This window comes from Tamandua tetradactyla, chromosome X (genome assembly GCF_023851605.1).
Source record: "Tamandua tetradactyla isolate mTamTet1 chromosome X, mTamTet1.pri, whole genome shotgun sequence".
Lineage (NCBI taxonomy): Eukaryota > Metazoa > Chordata > Mammalia > Pilosa > Myrmecophagidae > Tamandua > Tamandua tetradactyla.
The window spans coordinates 154,400,597-154,428,169 of NC_135353.1; the positions used below are offsets into that span (position 1 = coordinate 154,400,597).

General features: G+C 37.1%; 1 protein-coding gene and 1 long non-coding RNA gene across 6 annotated transcripts in view; one reads left to right on the forward strand and one right to left on the reverse strand.

Annotated features, from left to right (window-relative positions):
• Nucleotides 1-410: 410 nt before the first annotated feature.
• LOC143671461 (uncharacterized) lies at nt 411-6,795 on the reverse strand. Its single transcript, XR_013169570.1, has 3 exons — nt 6,664-6,795; nt 1,945-2,056; nt 411-934 (listed from the first exon to the last, which is right to left on the reverse strand). It is a non-coding gene; the product is annotated as an uncharacterized LOC143671461 (long non-coding RNA).
• RPS6KA3 (ribosomal protein S6 kinase A3) overlaps nt 6,770-27,573 on the forward strand; it is a 111,098-nt gene continuing 90,294 nt past the window's right edge. Inside the window, exons 1-4 of one of the 5 annotated variants that reach the window (XM_077146625.1) lie at nt 7,161-7,272; nt 26,036-26,129; nt 26,798-26,824; nt 27,139-27,175. Coding sequence is in view for 1 of the 5 variants with exons in the window: in XM_077146621.1 (XP_077002736.1) it covers nt 7,204-7,272 (69 nt within the window). In the remaining 4 variants the exon portion in view is untranslated. Of the gene's footprint in view, nt 6,807-7,160; nt 7,273-26,035; nt 26,130-26,797; nt 26,825-27,074; nt 27,176-27,573 lie in introns of those variants that run through there. The other 4 variants (XM_077146622.1, XM_077146623.1, XM_077146626.1 and 1 more) reach the window with 4 other exon arrangements.

A 27,573-nucleotide genomic window follows, 5' to 3' on the forward strand; every position in this document is an offset into this window, starting at 1 on the left:
GCAAAACTCAACAGTTGTTAGCTGCCATTAATATATACTTAGTATTCTTAGGGTTACAATAAAGATTAAAGAGATCAATACATGTAAAGCACTTATAATAGTATCTGACACATAGTAAGTACTCACTAAATGCCTACCCATTGTTATCATCAGCATCATTATTTAAGTGATTTTAGTGTAGTGGACTGATAGTGCCCCTCCCTCCCCCCCCCCCCAAATTCATGTCTACCCTGAACCTCAGGTGAACCCTGAACCCTGGTTAGAAACCAGGTCTTTGCAGATGTAATTAGTTAAGATGAAATTATACTGAATTAGGGTGGGCTCTAAATCCAATGACTAGTATTCTTTTTTTTTTAATTTTTTATTAATTAAAAAAAAATTACAAGAAAGAAACACAAACATTCCCAACACATACACTCAGCAATTCATAATATCATCACATAGTTGCATATTCATCATCATGATCATTTCCCAGAACATTTGCATCAGCTCAGAAAAAGAAATAAAAAGACAACAGAAAAATAAAACAAAAATCGAAAAAAAAATTTTACATACCATACCCCTTACCCCTCCCTTTCATTGATCACTAGCATTTCAAACTAAATTTATTTTAACATTTGTTCCTCTTATTATTTATTTTTATTCCATATGTCAATGACTAGTATTCTTAAGGAGGAGGAGATTTGGTGACACAGAGATAGAAAAAAGAAAGTCACATGAAGGTGGAGGCATAGCCTGGAGTGATGTAGCTACAAGTCAAAAAATGCCAAGGATTGCCAGCCAGGAGCAGAAGGTAGGAGGGAAGCAGAGAGCATCTGGAGTGAGCATGGCCCTGCTGACATCTTGATTTTGATGTTCTACTCTACAGAACTGTGAGAGGATAAATCTCTGTTGTTTTTAAGCCACCCAGTTTGTGGTATATGTTTACAGCAGCCTGAGGAAACAAATGCAGATGGTGAAGTGTCAAAAACCTCATTGTTACTTCCAAATGGCTTATACCTGCTTAAGTATGAATTTACTATCTCCATATAGTTTTATTAAGTAGATTTTCTTAAAATTTCATATAAAACCATTTAATCTATAGAAGCATCCCTTATTTAGTAGACAATTGTAAGTTAAATTCAGATTTCTTTTTTTTTAAAAAAAAAAAGAGTTCCTTAATATTTACAGCCCCCCAACTGTATTTAATTTCCATTTACTAGTTACCAGAAACATCACTTGAAAATAAGCTACTAAAATCATAATTGATGTTTGTTGGACAGAAATGTACTTCATTTACAAATAAGGCATTATTAAATCACAGCCAGTTTTCTCAGGAATGGGCCTGATTTTACACTGCCTCATTCACACAATTTTTGTGAACAGAGCTTCAGATTTTCTCCAACAAGATTTGGGGTTCAATTGGCAGCCAAGGAATGTAGTTCCCCAAAGTTAGTTCCAGTCGAGGGCTGATTGTGGGCTGGTCTTAAACACAAGTACTAAAAAGGTCAGGATTTTCAAAAAGTATCTTTTCTAGCTGCAGAGTTGAATCTACATCCAAAAGCAGAAATCAAATACGTAACCACAATAACAGCTATGTTCTAAAACAACAGTTCCATAAAGTTTTGTTTTGTTTTTTCATGGTGATGAGTAGGAACTGGTGGTCCATGGATTTGTTTGCTTCACCAAAATGGATTGTGAACTGAAAAAAGCTGAGAACCACTGTTCTAACCAACTGAAGTAAATTGATAGGTATAAAATGAGATTGTTTATCCTCTGCAATGCTCTGACAAGGAATCCTTTTTGCTGTGATTTTTGCTTAATGTTAAAACAGCCGTCTTTAACATCAGTTTGAAAATGAAATTTTAATGTATTATCTCCCTCTTATGAATTAGTGTTTATAAACAAGAACGTTTAGTAGGTCTTTTTCGTTCTAGTAAAATGAAAACTGAAGAAAAACAGTACCTTATTAAAGCCCAGAGAATGGCCTCTCAGTTCCTTGTCAGGTCTCAAAGCCCCATCATTCTTTCCCTTCAAACGACTTTGAAGCAAAATGACACCTCTAAGGATTAAACATCTTGGAAACCAATAAAAGAAGAAAACATTAAAGCACGCCTGACACAGGCCTCTCCTGCCTACTTCCCTGTTCCTCCTGTCCTCCCCACATAAGTATGAGTCAGGTAATGTGAAATTTGAATCATACACTTGTTAGTTTCTTTTAAGCATTACATAAACAAGGTTTTGATCATAGCTTATGAGGCAACTGACCTGTAATCATTTGCATTTCAACATTTGTAGCTTTAAAAACAGAACAGCAAGTTACCCTACATGCTCTTTTATTTGAATCCCACAGGAAGTTCCTCACAACAACATTTTTTGTGATATGAGAGTACTGTGAAGAAATCGATTATACCATAACAAAATGCCCATCCAACAAATGGAAAGAAATAATTTCAAGAGAGAAGTACTTGAATTGCATTATGTCTGTAGGAATACTCCCTTTTTGAAGCTGATAACAATAGCTCAATTTATTGAATGTTTCCTTTCTGGCAGGCATTGTGCTAAATGCTTCAGATGCATTTCCATTTAATCTTCCCAAGGATCCTACGAAGTGGATGGCATTATCCCTATTTTCAGATAAGGGAAATAAAGTTTGTTTTGCAAATATTTATTAAGCTGCTTCTATGTGCGAGTCTGTTCTAGGCCTTCAAGTAGAAGCTTAGAGAAGTGAGCTGGAGTTTGGATGTAGGTGTGTGCCTGCTCTTACTGCATATCCATTCTGCTTTACTCAGAAGAATGTTAAAGAAAACATTTCCATGTGTACGTATCACAGAATGTCTTCACTTTCGTTCCTTATAGAATTTATTAATGTTTTATCATCATATGCAATTCTAGAAGCCTGGAATTTTATATCTGGAAGGGACCCTAGAAAGAAGATCCTTAGATTTTCCAAAGTTTGAGTTCTCTCAAATAAAATGTTCAAATAGATATAAAAATCCCTGTTTTCTTTTATGATGTGTGGCAATTGGGAAAATATTCTTAATTTTTATTTGGGAAAATTTTAAGGAAAAACTAAGCTCTCACACATAAAAGATATGTCACCATGTATTTTGTTAAACTATTGTCTGTGAGAGAAAATGTGAGCCTAAATCTTATCTTTCTTTCTCTCTGGAAATATTTAAATAGTTTCTAGTATGAATTTTTCTTTTTTGTGGTTGTGAAAAGAAATATGCTTCAGCTAACATAAAGGGAAAAAAAGACTTTTTCTGATTTTCTATAATAGTGACAAACCAATATGCAATGGAGCTGTGAATATGGGACGTATGTGAAAAAGAAATTGCGCCATGAACTGTAGTTAAGCATCTTGTAACTTTTCCAGACTGATGTAACTCCACTTTTGCAAAAATGTTATTTTGTTAAATAAATGCCCATTTAAACTTGTACACGAAGGTTATAATTACAGCAGGAAATTGGTGGGGGCAGAGGAGGTTAAATCTGGTTGTCATGTCATACATTAGGAATGATTTCTTAGAAACCGAGTCCAGATTTTTGACTGAGGTTTGCTGTTCCCCTCTGCCGTAGTTTCAAGTAATAACTTTCCAATATTTTGTTTCTGACTAGAGATTTGGGAGGGGGAGGGACGATATGCGTGAAATCAGTAGATGATGGACTCAGTCCATTCTGCTGATTTTGCACCAAGAAGCCCAAAAAGACAGTGGAATGTAAGGATATTACTGTACATTATAGGACTCATAGGCATACACAGGAGGTTCAAAGTTTTCAGAAAGTTCTAGGGCAGCGCTGTCCTATAGAACTACAATGTAAGCCACAAGTGAGCCACATATGTAAGTATACATTTTATAGCACCCATATTAAAAAATAATAAAAAGAAACAGGTGAAATGAATTTTAATGAAATATGTGATTTAACCCAATATATCAAAAATATTTCAATATATCATCAATATAAAAATTACTAATAAAATACTTGACCTTTTTTTGTTGTTGTTCTAAGCCTTTGAAATCTGGCATGAACAACTCAATTCCAGCTAGTCAACTTCACTTTTTTTTTTGGAGTAATGAAAATGTTCTAAAATTCATTGTGATGATGAATGTACAACTACGTGCTGGCATTGTGAGCCAACTTCATTTTTAAAAAATATTTTTATTAAAACAACATACATTCTTAACATACAAACATTTCATACATGGTATACAATCAATGGCTTCATTGCGAGCCATTTTCATTTTTACTGCTGAATAGTCACGTGTGACTAGTGGCTGCCCTGTTGGACTGTACAGGTCTAGAGATCCGAGGTAGCTCTTCTTTGAATCATTACACGTAGAGCTCTTTGTTAAACAGGGAGGAAGAAAGAAAGGAAGGAAAAAAAAAAAAGTAACCCTGCCCAGGACAATATCATCTTCTATATTCAAAACAAATTTTTGCTGCCACCTGCAAGTAAAATCCTCCTGCCTCATGTCATTTGCCCAAATTCACCTGACCGAAGAGAGTGGTTGCACTGCTGGACTTAATAAAAGAAAGAAAAGAGTTTATTGTTAACCATAACCAAAAAATCGCTTTTGGTTCTCTTTAGCAAAAGGAAGGAGTATAGTGTTTTTCTAAGTCAATTCATAAATAGTTATCCCGTAAGTACAGTAGGCAACACAGCTGTGCTAACGATACTTTAGCCCATTATTAACAGTTCATTTAATGCTTAATTCCCGCAATGTGACCATGGCTCACATTATTCTGACAGATCAATTAACCTTGTCTTAAAAATTATTCCTCTGATTCTCAAGGTAAGAAGAAATGAATAAAAGTTGCTATTGCAAATGGGCATACAATTTGCTTTCTTTTTTTAAGGGTTAGTTAATTCTCTTGAGTGAATTAATTAGCTCTGAACAGCGTTAGACACACAACTGTCTCTCTTCAACTATGTATGTTTTTACTAAAGCAAGAATGTTAACTGGAATAAACTGATCACCAGGGGGCTAATTTAACCTTAAACCAACCAAGCTGACCAACTTTTTTCTTTTCACTATAAGAAATGGTGATGTGGCTTTGCAAGACAGATTAAGCGCTTCTTACATGAATGCAGACTTATACCCAGCTCTAAACTTCTGCAAGCAGGGTTTATCGCTAGCAATTGCACAGAGAGGGTGCTGCCAAAGTATGCGTTTGGGTGAAGGTTGGATTTGCAGCACCTGAATCAAGCAGGTTAGGAGAGGTGACAAAACGCATGAGAAGTGGCCCCAGTCGTCCCCCAGAACTGTGCTGAGCCTGCCCCGATGTTGCCCAACCCTGAGCTGTCCCCTGAGTCCAGGGTTGTGGGAGAGGGCGCGCAGCAAGGATTTCCGGCCGCCTCCTCCGGCTCCCTAAACAAATGGAGCCGCCTCGGGAGGCCACGAGGTTCCCGGGCCTCGAGCCTGTGCCAACCCAGCGCGCTGGCGAAGGCAGCGGAAAGAGCCCAACACCTGCCTCTCGCCGGGCCAACGAAAACCCTTGCACCTCCCGCGCAGACCTGACCCGCCCGGTGTGAAGCTCCAATCTCCCTCCTCACAGCTGCATGCGGGAGGAATGTCTGGGGCCGGGATGATGAAAGGGAGGTGGGAAAAGGTGTGCACTGGGAGCGCAGCGGGACCCGCTGGGGTCTGGGGGCGTGGGAGGATCGGGACGCCTGCGCTGCGGCCTGGGGTTATGAAGGCACCCGCCGGCCTGGAGATTTGCTTTTGCTTTCTTTCCTTCCCCTTGGAGGGCGTTTAGCCAGTGGCTACAGTAGCTTTCCACTCTGAGCGCGCCGGGGCTCCTGGCGGGGCTAACCCCAGGATCAAACCCTCCCGGGACCGCTTGGACGCCCAGGCCTCTCCCCGCCAAGCTCTCCTTGTCTTCTCGGGTTCCATCGCCTTCGGAGGGATGGGTTTCCTTAACTGAGGGATTCCCCATCTTGGGCAAGAAGAGGAGTCAGAACTCACCCCACCCTCCCCTTCCTCCGCCTACGGCCAGTCTGATTTTTTAAATCTAATCTTTTATTTAAAGTCAACAGAGGAGCGGGAACCCGGCGATCCTGCCTACAAGATATTTTTTTAATAACCGACCAATATCGAGAGGGGCAACCTCCCTGTTTTCTCCTTCATGAACAGTTAAGGCAGCAGGGAGTAGGGGGCTTTAATGGTCCAGGGTTAAAGCCCCAGGGCTCTGCGGGCTTGGAGAAGGGAAGTCGGTGCGGGGACCGACTCATGTAGGACGAACGAAACCTAAACATAAAATCACACCAAGAGCCGAGTTTCCAGGGGGCACTCGGCAAGAAGCCCCTCGTGGGGGGGAAGGAGGAGGTGAAGGTCCAGCCTGTGACCTTGGAGAGGCGGCTCCCAGGCCATTATAGGATGTGCCTCTAGAATAGGCGCGCCCGCAAGCATCCCTGGAGGAGGCTAGCCTTAAAGACCCCTCCGCGCCCCTTCCCAGGGTCCCTGGCAAGGGACTGAGAACCCTCCACCTCCGCCCCACCCCGTGTCTAGCCTATTTCCCTCCCCAACTGGGCGGGAACCATCGTTCTCTATCACCCCTTAGGATCCTCCGACCTGCTGGGAACTATGGCAGTTAAAGACCTCCCAGCCTCCCGCCCCTCCCTCCCGCCTTTTCCCTGCCTTCCTCCGACGCCCCCAGACCTCTCGGGTTCACTCTTACTGAAAGTAGGCGAGGCCCAGAGGCTGCTACGGGGAGGAGAGAGCAGCGGAGCGTGGCAAGTCGGGGGCGTGTCCTCTTCAGGCCCCGCCCCCCGGGTGCGCGCGGCGGCGGCGGCGGCGGCCAAGCCTCGCTCTGAGAGACAGGTATCGCTTAGGCGCCATGTTGTGAGCGGAAGTGGGGGAGCGCGCGGCTGCCGCTGTTCTGCTGGGAGCGGGCGCGGGAACCGGCAGGGGGGGCGGAGCTGCAGCCCCAGCGGCGGAAGGAGGAGTGGAAGAAAGGGGCGAGACCCGGTGCCCGGCGGCGGTGCGAGGTTCTCGCTCGGCGCGCGGGCGTCTCCGGCCGGGCGCGCGGCTTTGGGGCCGTCAGTGTCGGCGCCGAGCCCTGTCCCGAGCCGCCGCCGCCGCCGTCGCCGCCGCCGCCGCCGCTGCTGCTGCTGCTGCTGCTGCTGCCGCCGTGGGGCTCGGGCGGCGACGGAGCGGGGCCGGCCGCGGGGCGGGCGGGGAGGGAGGAGGCGGTGAAGGCGGCGGGCCGGGGGGGAAGATGCCGCTGGCGCAGCTGGCGGACCCGTGGCAGAAGATGGCTGTGGAAAGCCCGTCGGACAGCGCAGAGGTGAGTGCAGCGGAGTAGCGGGGCCGGCGCGGGCCCCCTCCCCTCGGCTCGCTGCCCTCCGCGGAGTGCTGGCCACTCGGCTCTTTCCTCTCCGGCTGGCGTCTCCCCCGGTCCGGGATTCCGGTTTGGGTAGTTGGGGTTGGTGTGTTTGTCCGTCTGTCTGTTCCTCCCATCCGCACCCTCATTTCCCTCCCTCGCTCTGGGGGCTGCTGGTGTGGTAGCGCGTGGGGTTTGGAGTGGGCGCTGGGACTTCGCGACGAGCCGGTTTTAATCAACTTTGCGTGGGGGAGGCGGGAGGTGGAACGGGGGCCGACGGGGAGTTGGGAAGTTTGGCCCTGCCGGGTCGAGGGGCTTACCTAGACATTGGTGACTTGGTGGTGGTCGTTGGCGGGGGGATGAGGGCCGGGTGCGGATTGGGCTGCCCTGGAAGCGGGGACTCTCGAGTCCGGCTGGGGGAGGGGGCGGCTGCCGGGAGTCGGGCGTGCGGGGGCAAGAACAGCCCAGGGCAGGGGTGGCGACCTGTGGGGGTTTCGGGTAAAGGATGCTGACAGCCAAGGATTTTTGTCTCCCCCTCCCCTCCATCTGCCGCAGCGGTTTCTGCTGCTGCAAAGGAGAAAGTGAGAACCTGAGTCGTCCCCCCCCCCCCAACTCCCACACGCCTCCCTCCAAACCTTTCTGAGGTCGCTGAGCTCGAGGACCCAGTCCCTGCGAGTTTAAATTGAGTTTCCTGTTCATGGAGGTGAGAGGGTGATATTCGAGGAGATCCGCGTCTGCTGTAAAGGTCTCTGGTTTTCCTAGCCCGGGATCTGGTGCTTGTCCCTGAGACACCCACCCGAGTGCCTTTGTGCATGCCCTTTCCGGCCTCAAACAGGGCAAGATAGAATTTTCCCGGGACGCATCACACCACCCAGCTTTTCGCAGCCGTCCCTGTCCCAGAATCAACTTGAGGTCTGCGAAAATACTCCAGACAAGACCCGTTCCAGGGTATTAGCGCTCCTCTCGAGGGGAAAATCCTATTCTGAGGGTGGCGTGTCTCTGATTCTTCCTTCTTTACTTTTTGCTGTCTTCTATCCCCGCAGCGGACTTTGCGGGATTACAGGATGATAGGGCCTAGTGTGTGTAATAGTTACTGAGTGACCCCATTTCTGGAAAGCATGACTGAAACGCGGGGGTGGAATGGGGCAGGCTCTGATGAGTGGTGTACTTGGCGGCAGCCGCTGGCCCTGTCGGCCTCCGCAGTGTGAGAGGTGGATAGGGTTACTGGTTACGTCAGTAAGACCGAGGCTCAGTGTGATCTGAGATGCTGGATACTGGCATTCTCGGGAATAATGGAGGGGGATGGGGACAAGTTGAAGTAGCTTTTAATTTTTTTTTCTAGTCACCTCCACTGCTGTATAAAATGTTTCCTTGCTTTCCCCAAAGCAAACAGAGTTGTAATAGTGCTTCCATTTGGTATTAGTATTTTTTGACTTGGGTGGTACTTTTTACCTAACTTAAATGCTGCCCTTGAATAGAGAAGACGTTGATATGTGTTACCTGAAAAAAAGAAGAAAAACAAAAGGAAATTGTGCTTTTAAGACTGGCAGAATTACCAGAATTTCATTTTAAATGATCATGTTAGCCAGTCTACTACTATAAATCTTTTATAGGAAAGTCAGGCTTAGAATATGTAATCATCCTTTGAATGGGTAGTGTGAAAAATAGTATGTCAAGGGGCTTTTATCACTCATTTTTCCTTCAGAATTTTTTGCATTAAATAATATAGCTAAAAAGTTAATAAAAATAGGTTCTCGAAGTGCTAAGCTTGTAGAAAGAAATAGAATTTGCTTTGAGCCTAATTTTTCGATGCAAGCACTAACATTTGAAACTCAAAATCAGTCCACATTTCTCCTTGCTGTATATTCATGTGTAGGAAAAAGTCATTTAAAATTCCACCTTATTCTTTATTCTATATAGCATACATTTGGATAAGGAAGGCATAATATTAATATAACTGATATTTATTTAGCACCTGCTATATCCCAGGGACTGTGCTACATGCTATCTCATTTTATCTTTCCTCTGACTCAGCAGAGTAGCATTATGGTCCCCATTGTTACAGATTAAGACACTGAATCTCAGAAGTTAAGGATATGAAGATTATAAACAGTAAATGGCAGCGTCATAATTCAAAGTCAGGTAGAATACAGTTCGTGTCCTTTGCTTTGTATTAGAGTGGCAGCTTCAGATCCTTTGTGGAAAAATTCAGGGTATAAATAAATAAGCTGGTAGTGAGAGGTCATGTATTTTTCAGAAACAATTAGAGGTCTCATTTGTTAAAGCCTCGTTATTTCAGTTACTGTTACGTTTCCCAAAACCTGACAGACAGGATTCCACAGTTTGCAATTTTCAAAGAATTTTCTTGATAATCTGGCATAATGTATGTCAATCAGAGCCTAGATTTACCTAAACTAAATTTTAACAAATTGCCTTTGGATATTTTGTTTGTTTGCTTCCTTTAGTCATTCAGTTGTTTCAGTTACAAGTATTACGTCTGATACAAATTTGGAAATAGAGGGAAGGGTTTGTTCAGAGGAATAATATTGGTACCTGTTATTATGCCATCGCTACCCCTATCAGAGGATAATTGTATCAGAGTAGCATCTTTATAAAAACTGGTCAAAATTTTTCTCTCCTGTCCAAAAGATTTCAGGGTTGGTCTGTATATAAGTTTATGTTTATGATCTCATCCCTAGTAAGCTGTGAACTCTTGAGAACAGAGACTTTTTTTCCCTCTGTATCCTTAGCACTTAACACAGTGCCTGGAACATATGTTATGGACCCAATAAATGTGCAGTGAATGAATCATGAAGGTTCAAAATAGGGTAATCATGGATCTTATCTCTGTTCTTATCATTTTAACCTTATGTTGAAATACAAACAATTTTTAAAGACCTGAGTGTCTCACCAAAAACACTGACAGATTATTTTTTATTTTTTTTACATGGGCAGGCACTGGGAATCGAACCTGGGTCCTCTGGCATGGCAGGCAAGCATTCTTGCCTGCTGAGCCACTGTGGCCTGCCCTGACAGATTCTTCATTCTCTCACATAGTCTTCCCGTTTTAAGATCTCACATGGATCTCATTGTGTTAAAACAGAAAACAACAATAATAAAAACCTTGTGATTGAACTCAAATATGATAGGCTAGAACAAGGCCTAATGTTTAAAAAAGCAAATATAGGATAATAAAGGAAGTACTAAAAACAAAGTAAGGGTTGATATAAGCTAAAAAGCAGCTAGCTTCCTGAATGGTCTGAGAACTCCTTAATTATTTAAAGATGCCGGTATGTTTTTGGATAGTTTGCTTTTTAGGAGATTAGTACCAAAGAATTGTAGCTATTCCGTTCTACAAATTCTTTACCACTACTGTCAGTGACAGTATTTACTGAATCATAAGCCTGACCTAGAATGACATTTTTATCAGTTTCAGTAAAGTAGGTGTAAGTTATAGTAAATATAAATACAAACGGTTTTCAAAATAGTGGAACTGAGGGTGTCATTTTTGCATTACAGAAATGTGTTATGTAAAAATAGCCACCTTGAATTCCTTTAAATAACAAGCATCTATAATGCATTGAAGAATATTAACTATGTAAATATTTTATTTATAAAAAATGAGACCCTTGTGTTGGAAACCATTTTTAGTGAATGTGCAGTCATTTAACCTCAAAAATTATATTGGATTTTATAGTATTTGTATTATCTAAATATTATGTTTCTTATATTTCATCTAGATGGAGAAACATTCTGTTAAAGTATGATCATTGATTTTGAAAAAAAAATGTTTTATTAAGTTTCTTTTTCCTTTTCCTGTTTCATTTTTACCACCTTTCAGGTTTTTTTCTTTCCCCAAAATGAAGATCTGAGGAGAGGACAGGTATTGTTACATGTCAACCATCAAGTAACTGTGACACATTACTGAACACTTCATTGTTTTCAGTGATTATAATATAGGGTGTCAGTTTTTGTTTAACTAAGATTTAAGAAAGTTTGCTTTAATTTGGCAACTTGACACATTTTGATCCTATTCTAATAGGGTTGATCCAAAATGTGACACTTTCTGGATACATTTAAATTTTAAGATAAAGGCATAGACTTTTATCTAATTAAAGAAACAAATATAGGCATACTTTGCCTTTTCTTTAATACTTATCTGAAAATCACAATAAATATATCCTATTTTTATAGGTGACAAGATTGAAGTGTGTACTTCTGACCAAGGACTTGACATTAAGTAAATTATAGAATGATCAAAAGTAAAGCAGATCAATTATCCAGAAGTCTGAATTACAGGATAATTGTTCTAAAGATGTTTTTTTAAATTATCCATTTAAAAAATCATTCTGTTGTAATAATTGGTAAGATTTACTGTAGAGTTCCATGCTCAGGGATGTGTGAGCTGCCAGGCTGTGAATGATAGTGAATTCAAAGTGACCCAATCCACCCAGTACAGACTGGGTGCTTTGGATCTGATAGTTCAGATGTACGACAGTGACATCTTGGTGGTCTCTCTGGTAATGCATGAGTATGATAGTTTGCAGCTGTTTATGTGTTTTGGTGGATAAATTTTAAAACACTGGAATGCAATTGTGTAAATATATATATATTACACATCCCATTCTTCAGCTCCCATAATAGAAAGAAAAAACAAGCAGGTGCCCTTTGATACTTGGCATTAATATCTTTTTTTTTTCCATCAGTGTACCCATATCATTAACTGAAACAAATATCAGATCTCAGATATTCTGGTTTACCGGATATCATAAAAGCAAAGGTAAAAGAATCATGAATCTCAATTGTTAGGTAAAATCTGTCAAGATTTGACAAAACAAGCACAAGTATATGATATACGTTTATTTTAAAGCAGGTTCAGGGTAAAATGTATCCATTTAACACACACCTATTTAATACATTTTAAGTTTTGTTTGTTGTTGTTTTGTTTTTTCTGCTTATCTCCTTAGAATTTAGCAGGAACTTTATGGGATAATTTGAACGTATACCAAAGTGTAAAAGAACAAAAACTTTGGCACCACAGAAACCTAGGTTTGATTCCTGGCTCTGCCACTTAACTAACTTTGTAACCTTATGCAAGCTATTTAATATCTCTAAGTGTCAGCATCCTAATCTCGTAAAATAGAGATGAAAATAATACCTACCTCATAGGGTTGTGGTTAGAACTTTAAAAAATGATAATGCATGTACTTGGGTTTAGTACATGGTTTAAGTGTTTAAGAAACAGTGGTTATAATAAATTACCTCTTTTAAAGATCTGTCAGAGGAATTTCTGTGATTTTCTTCTGGGGTAGTTTTTTCAAAATCAAGCAGAACAATTAAAATGATTTTTTGATTGGCCTATTTATATACATGTTTATATAATATCTGAATATAATTGTAAGGGCAAGGTGAACATAAATCTCCTGAATCTTGTCCTGTTTTGTATCATTCCCCTCCTCAGTATTGGGAGTTGTCTTTCAGGGGGAAAAACAGATAAAGCACGTTTTGAAGAATATGTGTGGAAAAAGGAAGAAAGGAAAGTGTGTTCACATTTTAGTATTGCCTAAATTGGAAGGTGTCTTTCAGTTGAAGGCACATCATAGTGTAATTAGCAATGGACTTTTTCTTAATGATATATAAAATAATGGTGTATCTTACACATGATGATGGCTTATAATCAATGAAGTATGGTATCCTATATTTCAGCCTCATGGAGAAATTGTGTCCCCGAAGAAACCGATAAAGTCAATAAATAGCATCAGTGGGTAGAATTTTAACTTTCCTTCTAAAACATACCAAAACAAAATATTCGTACCTTTTTATATTTTAGCATTTGAAAAGCCTAAGGAGAAGATAAGCCAATTCTGTTAATTCCATTTTTAGGGAAAGAAATGAATGTGGTACACCTCCCTCTGTGTATTACTATAATCACATTCATTGTGATTATTTGAATATCCTATAAGTACCTGGGTTTTCATGTTTAGAAATATATTCTTTTGGATTTTGTCTGTTATACAGTTTTGGTAGTTAAGGAACTTTAGGTAGTACATGCAATATTTTTCAAACAGAGAAGTCTCTGGAGGTATTAAAAGATATATCTGTGCCCTAACAGCCAATTCCACTACCCCTGAAAAGACAAGACGGTAGGGCTTAATCAAATAAGTTTGTTAGATGTGGAGTTAAACAAAATTTAACCAGTGTCACTGTATAACTTCTTAGACCTTTCAGGTGATATTGTACATGATGAATCTGCAAAAAAGTTACAGAACACAGCATTTGAGGCTTGATGACAGAACCTCTTTCTTTTTCATGAACACCTCTTGAAGTCTCAAAGGGCACAAGTATTTTACAGAATGCAGTTTTGCAATGTGATGTGATCCAGTATTGCCTGAAAATAAGTTTTATTTTATAGTCAATTAAAAATTGACTATATCATAGCTTTTTCCTTTTAACTGTTGAGAGTCTGTTTCATTTTTGGATTGAAATCTTTCCAAATTGTACAGCAATTTCCCATTTTAAAAGTGAACTAAAAATAGGGGGTGCAAGAGTAATTCAGTGGTAGAATTCTCGCCTGCCATGCAGGAGACCTGTGTTCGATTCCTAGCCCATGTACTTCCCAAAACAAAGAAGCAAGCAAAGAAAGAAAAAACAAACAAAAATTCAACAAATGGAGCTGCAATAACGGGATACTGACATGGAAGAAGAATGAAATGTGATCCACAGCATACAAAAAAAAATGAATTAAAAATAATTTAAATATAATACTTAATGTAAAAATTAAAAATAATTAAAACTTTTTTATTCACCATTCTAAGAGTTAATGGTCATATATGGAGATATCATCAAGCTACTTGTCCCTACTAAATGTCCCCTACATTTACTTGCTCTGTGATTTATGTCTGATATTCATAGTTTTTAAAATTCTCCATCATCTGCCACTTTATGTTGCTATCAATCTTCTTTCCCATTCTCATTTTTCAGTTAACACAATTGAAAAATGTTGATCCTAGCTTCAACACAAATAGCTAGGATCCAGTAATATTTTGATGCTTGGGAACATTTTTGCTTCATCTTTAGAAAAAAATTATACTTAACAGCCCACCAAACAATATGAAATAATATCCTCCTCCCTTTTCTGATCTCTCCCCATCATGTACACATACCTCTGAGGCCAGGGGTATTTATTGGGCATATTACTTAATAACAAACAGTGACTTTAAGTATTGAGATACACTATCAGAAGGGTACAATTACTGATATTACCTACTCTGCCTTTTTACAAAAATTCCTCTCTTGAAAGTGTGAATTGGAAAGTAGAAAGTGAATGAATTAAATAATAAGATGGAAAGCTATCCTACTGCCTCACCTGGAGTCAGGTCATCACAGCTTGTATGTTTTTGTTTGTTTGTTTGTTTTGTGAAATGGTGCTTGCTTCCTAAATATTAGCTAACTACATTTATGTATAAAGCTAAAGGCACTTTCAGATGTCCTATGTCATCCTTTCCTCTATTAGTGTAAATAGATATAAATAGATAGTATAAATGTAAATATATATAATAGCCAAGCTAAATTGAATTTCCCCATTTTAACTAATATATCCATGGTCTCTCCTACATACATTAGAAGCTAGTTATGTTTTGCTTGCCATATAAATTGATTTTTATAATCTTATACAGCGATGATCTCATTTTAAATTCTGACCTGGTCATCTAGATTTCTGTGAGTCTGGCTATAATCCCTTAATCCACAAAGCTTGTTATAGGAAACTTGGTTCAGTCATTTGATATGTGTTAGAAACAGATGTCAAATGATAGCCTGAAGCAAAAGATCATTTTGACATTAATAGATTGGAGTGCATTTCAAGTGTAGTGGTTTGGGGGGAAATCTTCACTCCAGAAATCTTACAGAAGTTATAGTAAAAATTCCAGTTACCCATAGCGTTATTTCATTTCTTCACGTTCAGTAGCAGAAACTTCTATGTGGAAATAATATAAAATATAGGAATGATTCACTTAAAAAATAAAACAAAATTCTAGATCAGTGCTGTCCAATATAGTAGCATAAGCCACATGTGGCTCTTGAGTACTTGAAACATGGCTAGTGTTACTAAGAAACTGAACTTTTAATCTTACTTTATTTAAATTAAATTTAAATGGTCACATGTGGCTATTGGCTACCATATTGAACAGTCCAGTTCTAGATTAAAGGATTGATAGAAATTGAGCCTTTTTCCCATATGGTTTTTCGACTTTGCCGTCTGTTTATATTTGAAATTAATAGAAACCTTTTTCTAAATATAAAATGTATTTAATATACTTTTTCAAATAAGGTTAGTCAAGTTTTTCTTGTCCCTCTCCCACCCTGAAGATTTTCATAAACTGTCCTAGGTAGTACGTGACCTCCAAATCACCATCGTGTGCTTCTACAACTTGACTAGTTTTACAGTGATATTTCTTATTCATATGATAACACTAAAGCATTGAGGAAATTTAGCTATCAGAAAAGTGTTCCAGTGTGTTTACTATATTGTGCTGATTAAAACTGGAAAAGGGGGTTGATATGTCTTAGATTTTCACCAGCAAGTCTTAGAACATGAAAGTGTTTTTTTAAAAAATTTAGCATAGAATTTTAGAGTGAAGAATAATTTAGCCCAACCGTATTTATAAAAGAAACAGAGACCAATCATACGTTAACAAAGTTAGGGCTAGGGTGTGCAGCACATTTCATTTCACCAAAATTTATTTTGCCATGACTTTTTTAGTAAGCTTTAGTAACTTTTTAAAAATTTTAAACTGAAAGAGCCACAGTAAAGATCAAATATTATGTTTTATCTCTAACCTCCTCTAATTTGAGAAGTCCTCATTTGCTGTATCAGTACTTAAATTGAAAATAAATTAATGTACAGTCTTACTTTAGCTTTAATTTATAAGTCTGGAAAATACAGTCAGTCCCTAGTTTACAAAAACAATTTCAGAACAATCCTATACACAAACAGATGATGGGGGAGTAAGTCAAGATCACTATTCTTTATTTCCCAGGTGAAAATGTAAGGAAACTAACATTTACTGAATGTCCCGTCTAACTAGGCACTTTGCATATATCAACTCTAATGAGGTAGACATAATTATCCTCAATTTACAGATGAGGAAACTGAAGTTTTAGAGAGGTTAAATAATTTGCTCATGGTTGCATAGCTACTAAGTGAAGGAGTCAGGATTCAAACCCAAGTCTCAAAGATTGCAAATTCCATGGACTTCCCACTAGTCTTCCCTGCTTAAATTGAAAACAACATCTAGGTGAGTGACTCAGTCTGGATGAAATCTGCTACAGGGCAGAAAAGATCCGAATAGCTGCTTTTGTGGGACTATAGAGGATAATGACCTAGAGAGACAGCTGTCTTCTCCTGTATATATACCTCAAAGCCCTCCTCTCTCACCAAAAGGAACTATGGAGAAGATGTGATTCTGGCATCAACCAGGAATGCGGTTCAAAATGGAGGCAATGTTTAGGTAGTTGATGGATAGAGTTAGAAAAGTTAAACTGATACAGTTTTATAGTGTGGGTGAAATAGGCTTTTGTAAGTTGGTCTGAAAAGCAGTATTTGTGACATTGTATGGGAAACTGGAGACTTCTAAACAGCTGTCTTACAGATGAATATTTAAAACAAAAATTGCAGTATTTAGGAAAGGGGGGCTGCCTAGTCATTACTTAACAGTTTTCTTTACAGAAGCACCTAGGGGTGTGCTGAGTAAATATATTCTGTTCTTAAATGTGGCTTACTAAAGCATTGCCTGCCTCTTTGTGTTTGCATCTCCTTTTTAGAAAAATCTATTTGATGCTTCCTCAGACTGCCAGAAAACAACTAACTCAACCTGAAAAAGTTACCAATTATCTTGCTACTATATAAGAAAAGGAAATTTAAAGAAGAATTACACAATTGTTGAGGTGTTTTCTTTAGACTTTTTGAACTGTTAGTTCAAATAACCCTATTTGATTCTTTTAAAAATTATTAAGATAATTTGTATACCATAAAATACACCCTTGTGCAAAATTCCGTGTATTTTAGCACATTCACAAGGTTGTGCAGCCATCACCACTATCTAATTCTAGAACATGTTCATCACCCTGAAAAGAAACCTCATCCATATCCATTAGCAGTCACTCTCCATTCCCCTTGCCCCTCCCCTCCTCCACCCATCCCCCACCTATCTCCCAGCCCTAGGCCACCAATAATCTACTTTTTATCTCTATAGATTTGTCTATTCTGGGGATTTTATATAAATGGAATCATGTAAAATGTGACCTTTTGTATCTGTTTTCTTTCATTTTAGCAATGTTTTCAAGATCCATCAATGTTGTAGCATGTTTCAATACTTCATTATTTTTTGTGGCTCAAGAATATTCCATTGTATGGATAGACCATGTTTTGTTTATCCCTTCATCAGTTGATGGACATTTGGGTTGTTTCTGCTTTTTTTTACTATTAGAATAATGCTGCTGTGAACATTTGTGTACAAATTTTGTGTGAACAAAATAGGTTTTCAGTTCTCTTGGGTATATATACCTAGAATTGCTGAGTCATATAGTAAGTCTATGTTTAACATTTTGAGGAACTGACAAACTATTTTCCAGCTTGCCTGCACCATTTTACATTCCCACCAACAGTATATAATGGTTCCAGTTTTCTTCACATCCTTGCTAACACTTGTTATCAGCTGTCTTTTTTATTATAGCCATTCCTAGAGGGTGTGAAGTGTTATCTCATCCTGGTTTTGCTTTGCATTTCCTTAATAACTAGTTGAGCATCTTCTCATGTGCTTTTTCCTGTTTGTATACCTAATTAATTCTTAGGCTTATTTTACTGGTCTGGGGACTTAAAGTCTTACTCTGATGCTGACTTAGGAATTTTTTTTATGTTACATAAGTAGTTTTCCCCAGAAAACTTAGTTTTTATATGTGCTTTTAAGAGATTTTCTTCATTTTTAGATGTAATAAATACAAAGCTTTTCCTAGAACTGTTTTTCCAACTAGATTAGTAGAGCCCACAATTCTATGGAAGTACCTCAGGATACTTCATCTCCTGGCGCACCCTGTCCTGGCTGAAGCAGAGTTTCTGGAGGAACACAACAAGTTATAGAAAGAAAGCAAGGATTGAGGCAGTGATATTTTTCCTTACAAACTCCTTAGTTGTGTTACAATATTCTATAGTTTTTCTTGTTTAAAGCAAAACTATAAGAATTAACTGAAGGTCAATCAAAACAAAAGTCTATAATCTCTGAAATTAACTATAGGCCAACAGATAAATGAATTATTTTCAAGAATCCATCTCTTACAGTGAGGTATACCTATACAGGTGTTTTATTTAAAGGGGGTGAAAATGCAAACCAAACAAAATCCTCTTTGCCTCTGTACCTTGCTCAAGTTCCTGCTCGCTGTGGGTATAATCCAAGAGGAATAAATATCATCATGAATGTTGATATTGTTAAGGAGATCACTTTAAGCAGAGAAATGCCAGAGTTGTGTTAAAAATAAGATTTGACTTAGATTAACAAGACAAGGCACTCAAAATGAGTTTTGAAGCAATCATTGGTGGTCAAGCAGTTGAATAGTATGAAACAAGCTAAATTAGCCATACATAATATAAGCAGATATAAGTGGTTCTTTGGATGAATGGGTGGGATTATGATTTATAGAGTTATCACAGTTTTTCATAGTGCATTTTAAACCGTAATATGGGAGACGAGAAAATAACAAAAGCTTAGTATAAAAGTTAATCACTTGGAGGTGGAGCCAGATTCCTCCCAGGTTCTCCCTTAAAACTAAAAATCTACGTATGTGATAAAATTGCATAGAACACACACACAAATGAGTACCTGCAAAACTGGTGAAATCTGAATAAGGTCTGTGCATTGTACCAATGTCAATTTCCTGGTTTTGACAGAAAGTTATGTAAGATGTTACCATTGAGATAAGTGGGTTTAAGGGCACGTGGGACTTTTTTGTATTATTTTTGCAACTTTCAATGAATCTGTAATAATTTCTAAATAAAAAGAAATGATTAAGAAAAAAATTAGGTAAAATTTAGTATTCATTCTTCATTAAAAACTTAAAATAGGAATAAAAGAATGTGTACTTAATATTATTAAAAAAATAATATCAAGTCCATAGACAGCATCATGCTTGACGGGGACATATAGACAGTCTCATTAAAACTATCCCTGAAATCCCACTACTAGGTATATACCCAAAAGAACTGAAAACAGGCGCTTGAACAGATATTTGCACACTGATGCTCATAGCAGCATTATTCACAATTGTCAAAAGATGGAAGCAACCCAAGTATCTGTGAACCAATGAATAGATAAATAAAATGTGTATATACACACAATGGGATATTACTCAGCCATAAAAGGAATGAAGTCCTGATACATGTGACAATATGGATGAACCTTGATGACATCATGTTGAGTGAAATAAGCCAGACACAAATGGACAAATATTGTATGATCTTGCTGATTTGAAACAGTTAGAATAAGCAAACTTACAGAATCAGAATCTAAATATAGGTTATTGGGAAATGGGGTGGGTATAGGGAATGGGAAGTTAAGGTTTAAAATATACAGTGTTCTATTTGCAATAATGGAAATGCTTTGGTAACGGATGATGGTGATGGTAGCACAACATTGTGGATGTCGTTAACAGCACTGAAATATGTGTATCTGAATATGATTAAAAGGGGAAATGTTGGATTCTATATATGGTAATAGGATGAATTCTTTTAAAATCCATGCAACTACACTACACAAACAGTGAACCCTAAGTTAAACCATGAACTTCAGTAGTTCAGTTTTAAAGTGTGCCAACATCGGTTGTGACAAATTTTCTTCACCAATGTAAGGTGGTCGTGGTGGAGTGGTATATGGGAATCCTGTATTTTATGAGTGATGGTTCTGTAAACCCTAATAAAGGGAAAAAAGAAAACCATCCCTAATATTTTCACCTCTATTTTATACTCAAGAAGAGCTTGGTAATGCAATTAGACATGAAAATCAGAAAATTGGAAAGAAGGAGAAACAATTATTATTTATAGATGATGTAATCATCTATTTAGAGAATCGAAAGAAATCCACTAAAAAGTTTTGTTAAAATGAATGATAGTCTAGTAAGGTGGTATTTTACAAAAAATATCCAGAAATCAATAAATAGTTTCCTGTTTACCAGCCATAACTAGTTAGAAATTATAATGGAAAAAAGATCTCATTCAAAATAACAATAAAAACGTTAAGTACCTGGAAATATAACAAGCAAAGGGCAGGACCTAAATTAAGAAAATTACTGATTTGCATTAAAGAATAATTTGAATAAATTGAGAATAAAACTATGGTTCTTTAATGTAATTTAAATTACTTTAAATGGGATTTGAGCTTTGGTTTTGGCCTTTCTATTTTTTAAGAAACGAGGATGTCTTTTCCTTCTGTCTTGAGCAAGTATTCTCAGATATTTAGTTTTTTAATTTAAAAAATTTTTAGAACAGTTACTACTAACAATTTTTAGTAAAAATGCTGTTATTAATAGTGTGTATGTTTAATACATATACACCTAGAATTAATCATGAAGCTGTAAATAGAAATTATATTTCTGGTCATATTTTTGGAAATAAGCCTTTGCTTATAAGTTTTCCTGCCAGGTTGTGTTTTCACCTAGAGTTGTTTTTGTTTGCTTGGTTGGTTTTTTTAGGGTTGATTTATATTATATATATACAAATCTTTTTTCTAAGAAAAACTAGAGTGAATAGTAGTTTGGATCATCTCTTCTTAAATTTACAAGTAAATTCAGCTCAGAACTTGTTTAGAATACTTTATGAATAATCCTATACAAATAGGAATTCTGAATCATTTGAATTTTAAGCTCTGATTTATTGTATATTTGAGGAAATCCCACCCTGTTTCATTCACTTACTTAGAAGCTATTAATGCTGTCTTTTTTTGAACATAAGGGTGTTTTAAAGACTGTATAAGTTTACCTATATTAAGTGATTGTTGATTAGCAGTTATGTTAATAATGTATATTGAGTTTAGTTCAGCAAACATTTAAGCACCACTTATTTTAGAGATGAGGAAAAAGTAGTTCAAGTAATTTTGCCACAATCACATAGCAAATAAAAGCTTGATCTTTGAAGTCCAGCATAATAGTCTATCAGTTTTGGATAGGAGCATTTCATTAAGTCTCTGGAAACTAGGAACAAACATTCAATTTGATCCTGAGACTCCTAAATTAGCCAACCCAAGTAATGCATTAAGGAGTTATCTAGAATTAATTTTTAGCCCTGGGAATTAGGACAAGGGACTCACCAAAATCTTCCGAACTATTCGTATTTGTCATTTCGCTTGGAAGAGCTGAGCAGGAGCAAACAGAAGTTGACACCTATTGAATACCCAGTGTGGCTAGGCATATTGAACTTTACCACAACTTCAGGCACAACTATTACCTGTATCTTGTGGGTTAGAAAACTGAAATTCGTGTTAAATAACTTGCCAAAGTCACACCCACAATTAAAGGGCAGAACCAAGTTTTGAAACTTAATATGTGAGACTCCAAAGCCCATGATCTTTTTACAACACTTTGGTTTCCCAGACTTGTCTAATCACAGGCATATTCTAAGGTGCCTGTTTAAAAATTATAAATATAGAACATGGGGCTTCTCTCCCTGGAAATTCTGATTGAGTTGGGGGGAGTTGGGGGGATGGCCAGGTAACAAATGTTTAGCAGGAATCTTAGGTGAATCTAATTATCAGGCAAGTTTGAAAAATATTACCAACTCCATCATGTGCTAAAATGTGGGGTGTGAAGGTATTGGGGAGGCAGGAATAAGATTGGGAGTAGATACAGAAGTTAAAAAAAAAGTTGACACTTTTTTTCTAGTTTTCTCTCCTCGTAAAATAATAGTAAAATTGAATTGTGGAAATTATAAAAGTTGCTTTTTAGGTTCCTTAATCTACACAAAAAGCCCAATGTTTTCTTTTTTCTTTTAGGTGACATTTGTACAATCAGTTCTTCAGCATTATCCTTGTTTACACTTGGGGACAAATGCACCACTGAAGGATATAGATGAGAAATGTATTTTGAATGCAGGAGAGAGAAAAGGAATTAGAAATAACAAAAATGGCCTTGAATATAAAATCAGTACTTACTTTTAAGTGTAAAACCTCACAAAATCTGAAATAACCGTAATCTAAAACTTTAGTCAATAAAGTCACAGGCTTATAAAATTTTCAAGCTGAGAGAGATCTTAGATATCCATATAATTTTATGGATGAAGAAACCAAGACTCAGAGAGGCTTACTGGCTTGCCCACAGTTAATGACTTACTTTCAGTTCCATCAATGCTGGGCCAGGGTTCCATAGAACTATTACTGACTGCAGAAAAGTACCAGAAGAAAGTGACATGTTCAAAGTCATTACCAGTTTTTAGAAATAATTTTAGTAGCAAATCATGTTTAATTGTATTCCATACTTTGCATTCTAGTTTGGTAGGTGCCGGAATGTGATATACCAGAAACAACAGCTTTTGAAAAGGGAAGTTTAATAAATTGCAAGTTTGCAGTTGTAAACCCATGAAAATGTCCCAATTAAAGCAAGGCTATAAAAATGTCCAATCTAAGGCATCCTGGAAAGATACCTTGGTTCAAGAAGGCCAGTGACATTCAGGGTTTCTCTTTCAACTGGAAAGGCACATGGCAAGCATGGTGACATCCACTAGCTTTCTCTCCAGGCCTCTTGTTTCATGAAGCTCCCCAGGGGCGTTTTCCTTTTCATCTCCAAAGGTCTCTCGCTTTGTGGGCTCTTGTGGTTCTCCTGGCTCTCTCTCTTTCTCCAAAATATTATCTCTTTTAAAGGATTCCAGTAAAGTAATCAAGACCCACCTGGAATGGGTGGAGTCACAATTCCCTCTAATCAAAGGTTAATACCCACAATTGGGTGTATCACATCTCCTGTGGGAGTAATCTAATCAAGTTCCAACCAGCAGTGCTGAATAGGGATTAAAATAAAAGGCTGCCTCTACAAAAGGGATCAGGATTAAAAACATGGCTTTTCTAGGGTACATAATCCTTTCAATCTGGCACACTTTGTTTTTCTAATTTTATGGCTTTTCCCCTTTTCATTGCTCTGTTGAGAATATGAATATATTTAAAGAAATCCCTTTTTGAAGATTATGCAATTGGAAATATTATATCTGATCAATGATATCTTACATTAGACAGTGAATAAATGATAGCTGTTAGTATTACTTATTCCCTTGATCTAGCAGTTATTTAGAAGAATGTTAATTTCTGAGTGTGAGGGCTTTAGTTTATTTCCTTGTTCCTTTTTAAAAAATAATCTGAAAATAAGTTCTATATGAGCTCTGCTTTTAAGAATATTAGATTTACTTTATGGCCTAGGACATGATCAGTTCTTAGAACTTTCATAGATACTTGAAAATAACCCATATTCTTTTTAAATTATAAAATTCAGTATTTACATATTCTAATATAAATTACTTCAAATGTTTTTTTATCTTGGTTGATATACTGATTGATATAATTGCTAAAATATCCCCTTTCATTTGGTTTCTATTTATTTCATTTTATATTCCCCAAAGCATCTGCTTTTGTGCATTTTGGTTGGGTTTACTATTTTTAATGATTTTTTTGTTTGAGAAAGTAACATACTAAATGTAAAAAATCTGAAAAATAGAGAAGCATACACAGAAGGAAATAAACATCCATACTCAATATGAAATAACTTACTAAAAGATTTTGATGTGTTTAAGAGTATGGCTTTTAGAATCAGATTTGGGTTTGAATTTGAGCTCCTCTACTTAATAGCCTTAGGTGGGCTAATAGACTTTTTCATTTGTTCAACAAATGTTTATTGTAGACCTACTGTGTTTCATACATTTTGCTTGGGGCTGGGGATACATTGCTTAACAAGATTGACATACCCATCTTGGCTTAATTTGCCCATTTTTAAATGAGTGATAATGCCTCAGGGAATTGTTAGAAGCATCAGACATGATCTATAGTGCTTAGTGTTTACCTGGTAAATAAAGGCTCAGTAAGTGATAGTAATTATTGTTACTATATGTATTAAGTGCTGGTTATACTTTTAGTTCAACTAAAGTTACCTTTCTAATTGGCATAAGGTTTTTGCCTTATGTTTTATTTTCACCATTAATATTACAAACTTAATTTATATAATTGATTATATTATAATTATTATATATTATATACTTTTCTAAACTTATCTGTTTTGTTTGTGTTTCTCTTTAAAGCAGTAAATCATTGTATTTTAAATTTTAAATATAACTTAAGACTTTTAAAGTTTTTATTATTAAACATCTTAAACACAAACCAGCGTAGAGAGAATAGCATAACGTAACACCATATTCCCATAACCCAGCCTCAATGATTATCAACTCCTGGCCAATCTTGTTTCATCTTTACAAGGCGCCCCTGCCCCTCCTCCCCACTCCTTCCAGGGCATTATCTTGAAGCTTATCTTAGATGCATCAATTCAGATGAAAATATTTGATTCTATATTTTTTAAAAGGTAGGCTTTTTAAAACATCTAATCACTGTCACTCATAAAAACATCAGTAATTCCTTAGTACCATTGAATATCCAGTAAGATACTTTCTTTAATTAGACAATCTAAACTTTGCATTTCCTACATTATTATATTTGAAATTATTTCTAACATCTTACTTTAAGCTTTTTAGTCTTTCCTTGCATTTTGTTTTTTCCTTCCACCATATGGATTGTGTTGTTTGGTTGTGCAATATAGAAGAAAGAATTGCAAAACTAAAAAGACTTAATCCTAGTCCTGCCATTCACTAATTAACTTTACTGAGCCTTGGTTTCCTTATCTAACGTAGGGGTAATTATATCTACCTCCTGTTTTTAGGGTTGAATGTGATACCTGGGTCAAGTACTATTAACAGTCTCTGCTGGTTATTATCTTCTCTAGTGATTTGGGATATAGCGAACATCTGTTCTTGGTTAGTATATGGTTTTTCAGAAATTAAAAAATTTATTTTTATTAGATGATTACAATAAACAGCAGTTTTAAAATATCTTTTTAGGAAAGAGAATTTAGAATCTTTGCATATCCCTCTTCCTACTACCTCTTTATTTTGAAGCCATACTAATTTAGCCTGAGGTTACAAATCTTACCTTTAATTTTCTGAAGTGTTTTTTCTTATATATTGTTTATATACTTGTATGAATTATTTATTCTTCAGTATTGACTCTTTTTTCCTTTAGGTGAGATTAATTATTTTATTCAGTGGTTTTTGTTTTGTTTTGTTTTGTTTTTTTAGATATTAAGTTGGTGTCAGTATACTTACTTCACCAGTTTTTTCCTACTTCAATATTTTTAAGCTTTTATTTTGATTTTCTTTTGGTGGCTTATGGAGTACCTTTGAACAATTTAAGAAAAAAGGTTCTACCCAAATGGTGAAATTTTCTGAGACTTCACAGCTTATAAGAATAATTTCCTGTGACCTTTGTATATGAAAAACTAGGACAAGGTGTAAAGTTTTTAGATCATAACTTTTCCTTTCAACTCTGTAAATCATTACTTCATTATCTTCTGGCATTTTATTGTTGCAAAGGAGAAATCTGAGATCAATCTGGTTTTAGTTACTTTGAAAATAACCTATTTTTTTCTGCTTGTATGCTTGTAGGATTATATCTTTATCCTTGAGATTTAAAAACATTTGCCAGGACATGTCTTGGTGTTGATGATCTCTGTTGAACCTTCTCAGTCTCCAGTCTCAGGTATTTTTTTTTCAGAACTGGAAAGTTTTCTATTATACTTTTGATTGATTGAACTGCTGTGTTTTTTTTTTTTTCTTTAGGAACATCTGTTCTTCATAGATTATTTCTGCGTTTGTCCTCCATAGTTTTTAAATCTTCTCTCATTTTTTTTTTCATTTACTCAAGTTTGTCCTCTGTGGCATTGATTTCGTTTTCTGCAGTGTTGATTCTAATATTTGCTATCCACAATGCAGATTTAATTTTGGCTACTGTTTTCATTTCTTTATTCTCAGCTCAACATACTCTTGTTTTGTAAGCAGACTCTCCCTTAGGGGTACACTCCAAAAAATCTGAGGTGGATTCAGTCCTAAAACTTACCTATTCTCTGAGGCCATAACCACAGTTCCGGGGTGGGGGGGTGGGGGGGTGGGAAGAAAGAAAAAAAGCTTTGGAAAGGGTCCACTTAAACCCAAAAATGTAGATATAACCCAACATGTAGATAACCAGAAGTCATTCCTACCCTAGCCTAGAAAATAAAACAGTTTTGGGCACCAGCAGGCTTAAAGGAATAGTAGCTCAGATGTAAGGGCACCTTAACTAGAAATAAACTGATTTTTCTAATTAATTTATTGTTTTTTTCTCTTTATAAAACTAATATATGATAAATGCATATAATTTTGAAAATACAGTTCAAAGAAGAAAATCCTATGACCCAGGTAACTACTGATAAGATTTTGTATATGTTTGCTAGTCACATGCACACGTTGGGGGGGATGCAAAATTGGGGTCATACTATATAGTTTTGTATCTTTTTAAATTTAATATATAGCAAGCATATTTTTATTTTAATTTTTCTTTGAGGCTCTGATTTTAACCGTTGCATAGTATTCCTACATATGAATAGATGTATTATTATTTATTTATCCAGTCCCCTCTTGGTCATTTAGATTGTTTTCTATTTTTCAGTATAATGAGTATGATGAATATCACTGTACATAAGTCTTTATGCACATCTCTGATATTTCCTTAGGATAAATGAGGAGCTGATTCTTAATCCTGTCACATTGGTAAGGATTATGTACATTCCTTATTAAGAATATGAAATGCTTGTTTCTTATTGTTTCATTGTGTTTGCATAGAAGATTCTTTGGATTTTGAGCAATTTGATGGTATCTTTACTGAAGTTTGTGAGAGAGGTTTCTAATGCTTTACACCCAGCACCTTCATGGCTGTTCCATGTGTTTTGGGCAGAAAACCACTGCTGATAGCAGGAAGTTTGGAAGACAGCTATACTTGTGGAAATTTGAGAGTGGTAAAAAAAAGTGTGGTTGTTGTTCATTCCTACAACCTGGGTCTCCAAATTAGTACATCAAGGCTCTACACCGTTTCTTCTCCTTTTCTGGTGATTCTGTTATCCTCTGTGAGGAACTTTTTTCTCCCAATATCCATATGTACATTGTATTTC